The sequence below is a fragment of the Necator americanus genome, chromosome III, assembly GCF_031761385.1.
Source record: "Necator americanus strain Aroian chromosome III, whole genome shotgun sequence".
NCBI lineage: Eukaryota > Metazoa > Nematoda > Chromadorea > Rhabditida > Ancylostomatidae > Necator > Necator americanus.
Window position 1 is genome coordinate 7,020,926 of NC_087373.1, and position 9,968 is coordinate 7,030,893.

Below are 9,968 nucleotides of genomic sequence, written 5' to 3' on the forward strand. Positions count from 1 at the left end.
TTTCCATATTTAATAAATATTTACAAACAAAGAAACAATGTTTAAAGAAGAGAATCGGGCGAACACTCTCATACGAAAAAAAAAAGAATCCTGGAAATGGCTACATTAAAGGAAGGCTAAATTTTCGACTATTTGGTATAGAATTCCCGATAACTTATGGTTTCCATGAAAAAAATATGAAAAACAAAGAAGCAATGTCTAAGAAGGATTCTGGAGAATCGGGCAGCACTACATTATCTCAGAACTCCATTTACCCGGAAAATCAGTACCCAGCAGCTAAACGAGCACTCTCGTGTAAGAAAAAAAAAGAATTAATCCTGGAAGGAACCACATGAAATGGAGGAAGCAGTTAAATTATCCAGCAGGTCAACCATGGTTCGTATTTTAGCGGAAGTGAGCAATAAGAAGAAATTTTAAGACATATCAAAGGATAACAAAGGAACAAGAGGGTCACAAGTTTAAAATGTGACATGGAATGGCAAAGCAAAAGGGCAAACAGGGATGGGACCCAGTAGCATCGTTGCTTAGACGAACAAGCATCGACAAGCGGACACTACCACTTTGAATTAGCCGAAGTGATTGGACAATGGGACGGGCAAGACATTCACGTGAGAGATATGCCCGCGCTTTCTGGAAAGATCGTTTCGAACGTGGAATTGCGCTGCAGCGCGTTTATTGACATGCTCATGCTTGTCTCATATTCTTCGCGGGATCCTCGTCGCAGTCCGTATGTGTGAAGATTTCCAAATCAATTTTCAGATAATCTTATTACGAAATTGACGATGTTAAGATTGAATAGAGCGAATAGGATCGAGGTTAAGTTATAGTTGATGAATATGACCGTGATCACGCTCAATTCTAATGTAATCAGAGAGAAGACGTGTGGAAGAGCCTTCTGTGTGTGGTCTTTCTTGCCAACGATGCAATCCAGCACGTCAACAACAACTTTTGTGGGAGGAATCCGCACGAGATCTACTGGGAACCGATATTAGTAGTAATAGTCAACCATGTGATGTTTCTTGTCCGGAAAGAACACTAGAAATCAACTTTGTTGAGGTTGCCATCTTTAAAATTCATTGTTTGGTGCACTTCTGCTACTACACATAGCTACACACACATAAACACATAGTTTTGTTTAAAGTTTATAAATCACTCATTATATATATATATATATATATATATATATATATATGCGGGCGGGTGTGGCGCAGTCGGTTAGAGGTCCGTTGCAGCCACACGGTCGAGGGATCAAAACCGCCCTAGTGCAAGCCAAGCCTTTCATCCCTCCGGGGTCGATAAATTGGTACTAGACTTGTCTGGGAGGATAAAAAGACTGACTTGATCATCGGCTGGCCCCCGCAAGTCATTGTATAGGCCAACACGCGTTCCAAAACCTCAACGATTACGAATTCCAGTAAGAACGCGTTGGCGCATCCCGAGTGGATTGAGACGCCAGTGACTTTATCCTTATATATATATATATATATATATATATATATATATATATAACTATATATATATATATATAATAGTTGGGTCAAAACATCATGAAGTTCCGTGTAGTTGCGTAAACGGCTGCGCTCGTAGCGACGCGGTTCAGCTAGTGGTTGAGATCGACGTGAGACCATCACGAATTGCGTGTGATACTAGCAAGGTCTTTTCTCGATCCTATTCGCTACGCTATGCCGCACCGCTCCGAACGCAACCTCTTACGCAACTGCTTCAAGTTTAATTTCGTTTTGATCCGACTATGTCACCATCGCGTTGATAAAACCAAGCATTTTGCAAGAAAAAAAAAGCTGAAATCGCCTTACGAGAGGGTGCGCCATTATTATAGCGAAAAGTTATTCAAATCGTCTAGAGCGAAAATGTAACAATTTTGAGAAAGCAACCATGTAACAATATTTATTGGTCTATTGTGAACCAAAAACAACATTGAACTTCGGAAATAATTCCGTTGGCATCGATGCGGGCATTGAGGCGCTTCGGGAAAGCATCGACTGTAGCACGAAAGTATGGCACGTCGAGCTCGTCCCATTCCTTCTGGAGGGCTTTCTTCAAATACTCCACATTTTTAACAAGCCTTTCCTTCCAAAGTCGACCAGACGCTGTAGTCCATCGAATTCAAATAAGAGAGTTGACTGGTCACTTGTCAAAGCTAATAATGTCGGGAAAGTTGGCTGTGCACCCGTTCTGCACAATTCTTGCCTTGTGTGCAGGGGCTCGGTCCTGCTGGTAGGTCCAAGGGTGGTTTGTAAAACGAGCATTCTCATCGAGGTTCTCAGATTCTTCTCATGGAAGTCTGGTTGATACCCATTTCTCGTGACATTCGGTGGACTGAGGGCCCCGGGTCTCTGCGAGTTCTTTCGGGTGCCTTTCTGACATTGCTGATAGTGGTCACAGATGCAGATCTTCCTCGTCCTGATCAACTATATTCGGCTCCTAGGTGCTCGTAGCGTCTAATGGATCTGTAGGTAACACTTTGATCTACTCCAAAACAGTGATGAATCTCACGCGCCGAAAAGCCTTGGTGATGAAGTACAATGATTGAAGAGCGGTGGCCGGAGCGCTCGACCATACTAAAAATGACATTTTTCATGCTCGAGTGAGATATGAGATCGAATTAACATAATAAAAACAAGAAAATCGCAAGAAAAAAGCAGAACCAATGATCAAGGGTCAAATTGTCCGCGCATATGCTTTCGCTACAATTATGGCGCACCATGTATTATTTGAAAAGATGCTGCAATTCAAAGACAAGCTTTATCGAACAGACAGGAACAAATGTGAGTCTTATTGATGGTAATATCCTAATTTTCATACGAGATCACAGAATCCGAATTTTACGTATTATAGTCGGATCGAAACGACATGAAAGCGACCGAGTTATACGGCGTTTTGGAGCCGACGACTAGAAATATTATGGTTTTTACGGCTGTTAGTCGATATTTTGTGATCATTTATTTGGTGAAAAATCTAAAAAGCACTGAAACACTCACTAAGGATTAAGGGTTAGGCCTTTAACACTCTCTATTAATAGAGTGAAGGAGGGAAATAAATCCTGCAATACAAATGTACCAACAAAAATGCAGATCGTTTGACTGACACAAAATTGTGAATGATTTCATAATTATATGCGTATTTTATACATGTAATTAATAACAATAATAGTAATAATAATTGATAACGTATAATTCGTGTATATGTTAACTATAACATAACTCTGTTTAACTATGTACAACAGTACAGTATGTATAACTATGTTTGACGAATCCCTACAAGCGATCGAGCGGAACGAGAATGCTGTAATGTTTTTCATTCCTCTGCTTCTTTCTTTCTCTTTCTTTCTTTCTTTCTTTCTTCTCCTCCGTCTCAATCGAGGAAGCATATGCGTTCAGCTGGTGGAACATATTTGGGACCGATTAAGTTAGCTTAATTTTCAGCATTGTGTATTTATTATTATATTATTTGTATTATTTATTCGTGTTTATTGTGTTTGTTCTTGAAACCGATTAAATTTTCTTCCAAGGCTTGTGGCACGTTTTCGGTTCCATAACATAGACGGATAACGTAAACCAAGTTGATGTCGTTTTCATCCATGGTCCCGTCATAATCTTCCTACTGATGCGGAGAAGTATGTATGTCGATCTTCAACAATTTTGTAACTCCTAACTACTGGGCTTTCAGATAATGATGTTGATGTGTGATGTGAAAAATTGTGTTTCCTAAAGGCATCCACGAATCTGAGGTGGTACGGATTTCAGGTGGAGTATTCGTATACGGGATAGTAGATTATGAAGAGGGGGTGATTCCGTCCATTTCTTCCGAATCGCCGTAAAAAACGGTCCGGAAGATGCGGCGCCACACAAGGCTGGCGCGCTCCAATCGAACTTTTCGTACAAAATAGTGCGCCAGAATGCCCGAAGCCGTATCTTCCGGGCCGTTTTTTACGGCAATTAGGAAGAAATGGACGGAATCACCCTCTCTCCATAATCTACTATCCCGTATACAAATACTCCACCTGAAATCCGTACCACCTCAGATTCGTGGGGTGATGCCTTTAATCAGTAGACTGTATTTTTGCTATGAAATATGAACAGAAAAATTGATATTCTTCATTGAGAATTGTGTTCAGTATGAGTACAATGTTTTTTCTTTGTAATATATGTAGTAGTTGCTAAGACGATATATCAACTTGATGTGCTTCCCTTTTTTCCTTTATCGGGTGATTTTTTAGGAGCACAACATAGAACAGCGATAAGGTGGAAGAACGCGAATACAGCAAACATAGACGACACAACTACGCAGATGACAAACGGTGTATCTGAATAAAACACGAGAAATTAGAAGGACTATTGTCGCTACGAGTAATTTCTTTCAACTTCGACTGTTGTCGAGTTTATTTCGTAGCTGAACCTTTAGGTAAAGTGGAGAGAGGGGTTAAGGAATACTCAACCACTTTCTTAATTCTAGAAGTGAACGACTAAGTAATTCAGCGCCTTAGAGCTGTAGCATTATTTTTAGAGTATCTATGGCAGCTCTATGTAAGCTAAATTTTATAAAAGGAAAAGGGTAGATAAAGAGTCTAGAAAGTAGAAAGCAGTTGAGGTCCCCGCTCCTTTAAAGAAAGCATTCCAAGAATCTGAGGTGGTACGGATTTCAGGTGGAGTATCCGTATACGGTTATGGAGACTGGGGTGGTTCCGCTCATCTCTCCCTGAATCACTGCAAGCAGCCGGCCCCTGAATGCTGTTTTGTACGATGCCTTCTATTGCAGCGCGCCACCCTTGCACGCATCCCTTACTGCCTATCGGGGCAGTCCGAAATGATTTTCGACCAATCGCAGGGCGGAGGCGGCGCAAGGGGTGGAGCGTTGCAATAGATGGCGTCGCACAAAACAGCATCTTGGAGGCGGTTGTTTGCAGTGATGCAGGGACAGATGAGCGGAACCACCCCGTCTCCATAATCTACGACCCCGTTTATGGATACTCCACCTGAAATCCACACCACCTCAGATTCGTGGTATGTTGCCTTTAATTTATATTTTCCCCCAGATTTCTGTTTCCAGTGGTTATGTACAACGAAGCAAAGTGAATGAATTGTTCCTTTATCCTGAGTGAAATTTTGTGAGAAATGTCTTTGCCATATCTGGAAAGATTTCCCACCAAATTCTGGATTCTCTTTTTGACTAGCAATGATTGTTCTCTCCATAGCGTATAACACAATTTTTGATAGAATCGATCGCTTGTCTTTTCGAAGACCTTCTTCTCGAAGAGATCTCTGAATAGTTATCCGTGGTAGTTATTGCTTATGAACGGTGAACGTTGTACCATTAGCTCATCCACAGAGTTACATAAGTCCTTGTAGCAACCGTGACGAGCTCGTATCACTTCCAAACGGGTATCGTAGAAAATACGGAAGCCAACATCCTAAAATTGAAGAGGTTGGGCAATGTTGTAATTTGATCGAATCCTCTCTACATTCGAATCAAAACGATCTGAAACCGCTAAAGACTGCGATCGAATTGGGACCCTCGCTTACTGCAGTCCGATTGCAGCAAGCGAGGGCCCCACTCCGCTCGCAACCTCTAGGTCCACTACACCGAGCGTCACGTGGTTTGGTTCGTCTGCAGTTACAACGTTATGACATTTCATGCGAAGTTTTCAATATTTGCTATTTGATCGTAGTTTTATAAAGTTTTCTTAAAGGCAGTATACCATGAATCTGACGTGTCATGGATTACTCATGGGAAGCCTCTATACGGAGTCGTATATAGCGGAAAACCACGTGGTCCCGCTCATATCTCCGTGATCATCGAGTGAAACGGCACGGGGATCGCTTTAGTTCCTACGAGGCGCGTTAGAACGCGCCTCCATGTGCAGGTCCCGTTTTCTTCACCTGTCTCTTCATTAGTTTAATTTTCTATACACTGGCGAGGCGATCTTATCAATCCTCGAGGGTTCTCTCGTTGATGGGACGCGAGCACAAGGGTCCCGCGTTTCAACGCAAGCGGTCGTAAAATGGCATCTTCCGGACGGCTTTTTCTCTCTAATCGATGTAAAACGGCTTTTTTTTACATCGATTAGAGAGAGATGAGTGGAACCACCTGATTTTCCGCAATCGACGACCCTGTATAGAAGCTTTCTATGAGAAATTCATAAAATGTCAGACTTGTGGAATGCTGCCTCTAAAGAACACATTATCCCATTGGCAGTAGTACGATCTACAGTTGTGTCGCACGTCGTGTCGCATTTAGGAGTATTAGGCAATACGTAATTACGGATATATTCCTATTTGTGCGCTATTATACGAGAAGGAACTACCAAAAAGAAGAAAAAAAAAAGAACCAGTATAAGAATACTAGCACAATACGACACAGAGGTGATCCTAGGCGAGAAATCAAAAATAAAGCTCTGGTCCCAGCCACAACGAAAGAAAAAAAGCGCGCAGTCGTAAATGCGCCAAATTTAAAGATATCACCCCACGAATCTGCGGTGATACGGATTTCAGGTGGAGTATTCGTATACACGATCGTAGATTATGGAGAAGGGGGTGATTTCGTCCATTTGCTCCTAATCGCCGTAAAAGAAAACGGCCCGGAAGGTGCGGGCGCGTGCACAAGGCTGGCGCGCTCCAGTCGAACTCGTCGTAGAAAATAGCGCGCCGGAACGCTCGAAGCGCCCGTATCTTCCGGGCCGTTTTTTTACGGCAATTAGGACGAAATGGACCGAATCCCGTATACGAATACTCCACCTGAAATCCGTACCACCTCGGATTCGTGGGGTGATACCTTTAAAGGACCGTTGTTCAAAACTAGTGACAGCTTAGATTACATACTGAATGATAGGTGATATGTCTTATGATGTTTGTCGGCGTAAAATGAGGCTAGAAAATGAAATTTTTCAGCTATACGTAATGTGATCTGACAAGGGAAAAGTTAAAAGAGTAAATCATGAAAATTTTACCTTCAGAGTTCCTCCATATAGTCGTGTACTCTTTATTTGTCTTGTCTTCGGTATAAGCCCACATTCAATAATGCATGCCTCATACTTTTTTTTCTAAACTATCAGCATTCCCACTACCACTATGTATTCATTAAAGAAATGGTGAAAAAGGAGTCCCATGTGACCAGAACTTGTATTTGCTCATTACTTTTATTTTTGTTTCATTTAAAAAAAAATTCTTCATTGGCTATCTTTTAATTTTGTGACATACTTTTATTCTACTGATGCACATTTTTTTATTATTACTTTCAGCTAAAGTACTAGATTCTCACAGTTCAAACAGATATCGAATATAGTAGAGGTTCTCCAATTCAACAGCTGAGTACAGGGTGCGGAAAAGTGCTGGTAATTTTTTTCTTAATTATTCTGTGCGTTTTTTAGATGATGTAGAACTACTTTTTTTGTATGATTTGCTCTTTATAGCCTAAATATTGTATTGTGATCAACACACACTTCAATTGCGGACCTTCATCTTCCGGAATAAAGCCAAAGAAGATTGCCCGAACACTTGCAGTTCCACTTATAGCAGTGTATCGATCAATCAAATTTTTCAAAATTACTGGAGGCACTGTTGATCCGTGCTCATTCTGATCAGCCTCGTACAGCCGTTACGAGAGAAAACATGGAAAACATCCGATAGATACGATCAGTTCGAATTGTCGTCCAAGAAAGTCCAAAAAGGAGAAGCTGAACATCAGAGATCTACAAAATTCAGAAGACTCCAAGATTGACGGAAGCCAATAGAAGGAAAAGAGTTTAATCTCGATGCGGACCACCTGCGATGCACCGTCGATGAATTCCCACAATGTCTCCGTCAGTGTTTCAAGGCAAAAGAAGACCGAATCGAAAATGAATAATAAAGTACCTATTTTTATTTAGTTGTTAATCTTACTTAATAAAAATCATTGTAATAATTATATCTATGTCGTCTGATAATTAATATAATAGATAATAATTATATCTATGTCTTCTGATAATTTGGTTTCTAGCAGGGGTTTCGGGCTTTAGTTGCCATAGTTGAAAACTACGTCCAAATACTACGTAGAAGACAGAAAGAACTGAACAACGAAGACTTCTGGAAGCACTGTATTTGATTGACAAATCTCGAACCTCGACACACCGATATCATTTGAATCAAAGATGGTGACAGTAGCGTTGTGTTCAGGATAACCGGAGCTATGAACTAGATTTCTCTTTTTTTGTGAGCAGAGGTTTGTACTACTTAAGCAGTTTTATGCTGTACATATTTGTACATTCTCAACTGTGATCATGTCTATCTAAGCCACCGAGAAGGCAAACAGAAGAACTTAGGTGAAGCCCTTGTCTGATGCAAGCAGGTCACCTCGACGGATCTGTGTTACGTATTTGTCTGAGTTTACCTGGGTCACTGCGCAATAACTCGGGCATAGTCCTTATTTGATGCAAAATTCCTCCGCATTTCACTTGCCGACATTTACATGTCCGATGAAAATACGGCTCTTCTCTCTATTTCTGCCCAGAGTGTATTTTCCCACGTTTTCCGTTGATGTTCGCTGTGGACGTTTTGCGCTCAACAGCACAGTTCGACAGGAACAGCGAGTAGAGCGCCTTCTTTCCAACTATTTCTGCACTCACTTTTATCCCTTAGAGGTTTTGTTTTGGGTCTTGATTTTCTCGTGGATATGAATTTCGGCGCAATGTCAAAACCAGAAACATAAAAAAACTTGAGTGTAACCCGCATCATGGTGTGGAGACATAAACAGCCTTGGTAGATTTGTTCCGTTGTCATTGTAGCATATTACCGCATAAGTGAGTGAGGTTCTGAATTTGTTGAATAACATGAATAGAAGTGACCATATGCAACTCAGCTCTACTCACAGAAGGTTGATGAACACAACTAATCGATGAATCAGCAACATAAGAAATGAAACTATATGTTGGATGTGTTTTGAAAACTGTTGATGTAATATTATTATTATATGCATAGGCATACAGAAAACAATCTTTATTCTCTGATTGCAATCCCATTTTCAAGACGATGTACCCTTAGGAGGGTCAACGACGACTGAACACTATGATCGTCCCATTCACCTGCAGTGGTTTGCTAGCATCATCATGCTAAATTATGGGATACAGAACAATTGAACACTTCCTGAACGTGCTTACTGCCTAGAAGATAAAAAGAAAGTAAAAAAGGGAAATCGCATCTGTTTCTAACGTATTTGCCTCGGAACAGTGGACATAATGACTTCGTTCCTCTTGGTATTCCAATTCTGCCAAGTAAGTCACACAGCATGATTAAGTTATAAAAGCGGAATAAACCCGCTATAGACGGTGAATACTGCCAGTTATACTGCGGATACAGATGAATCTTCGATGTTTATTGTCATATTATCAACACAATATTAGACAACGAATATCAAATATATCATTCGAGGGTGTGAGTGCTTCGGTCTCTCCTCGACGCTGCTCTGATTGCCATTTTATGCATCGCGTCGACTCTCCCTGTAATCAGCAGTTTTCATCTCCGAGATTCATCTCCGATCGTGCTTTGTGCACTACTGATCGTTTCTTGCGCTTACTCACAACCCTTACACATCCTTGTTTGCTGCCATCAGACAGCAGAGATGAGTAAGATCTCACCTTGTTCGCATCCGCAGCGCATCAAATCGTGTCGACCCACATCAACGCTGACGAACATCGATTCAAATTGCACTATCTCTCGACGATGAAGGGAGAAACCCTAATTATTAGTTGGTAATGTCTCCTTTCCTTTTACATACAACACCTGAGTGAATAATCTTTGATGATGGTCGCTATGGAAATTTTTAAGGAATGGGAGGAGCTAAGAAACTTTATCGCAAAGAGAAACCAAAGCTGGCTTGTGCAAGATACGGCGCATTTAGAATGTCACTTTGTATAGGATTGTATTGAATGCGTTAGCTGCGGTCCGGAGTCACTAGGTTACCTTCGTCCCCCTCGGGGG

The 9,968-nt window shown here is 41.2% G+C and overlaps 2 protein-coding genes across 3 annotated transcripts; one reads left to right on the top strand and one right to left on the bottom strand.

Moving 5' to 3' along the window:
• Positions 1-782: 782 nt before the first annotated feature.
• Positions 783-1,039, top strand: RB195_008817 (uncharacterized protein; the record flags this gene model as incomplete). The annotated part of the gene is made up of 2 exons (XM_064195511.1): positions 783-815; positions 872-1,039. The coding sequence occupies 2 exons, from the start codon at positions 783-785 to the stop codon at positions 1,037-1,039; spliced, it is 201 nt and encodes a 66-aa protein (XP_064046656.1).
• Positions 1,040-4,190: 3,151 nt separating this feature from the next.
• RB195_008818 (uncharacterized protein) lies at positions 4,191-8,901 on the bottom strand (the record flags this gene model as incomplete). Of its 2 annotated transcripts, none has more annotated exons than XM_064195513.1 (6): positions 4,191-4,324; positions 5,165-5,279; positions 5,330-5,428; positions 6,965-7,057; positions 8,722-8,803; positions 8,861-8,901. In XM_064195513.1, 6 exons carry the CDS (start codon positions 8,899-8,901, stop codon positions 4,191-4,193), a joined length of 564 nt encoding a protein of 187 aa, XP_064046657.1. The 2 variants fall into 2 exon arrangements, with proteins under 2 accessions (XP_064046657.1, XP_064046658.1); XM_064195512.1 differs by having other exon boundaries at positions 8,707-8,803.
• Positions 8,902-9,968: the final 1,067 nt, after the last annotated feature.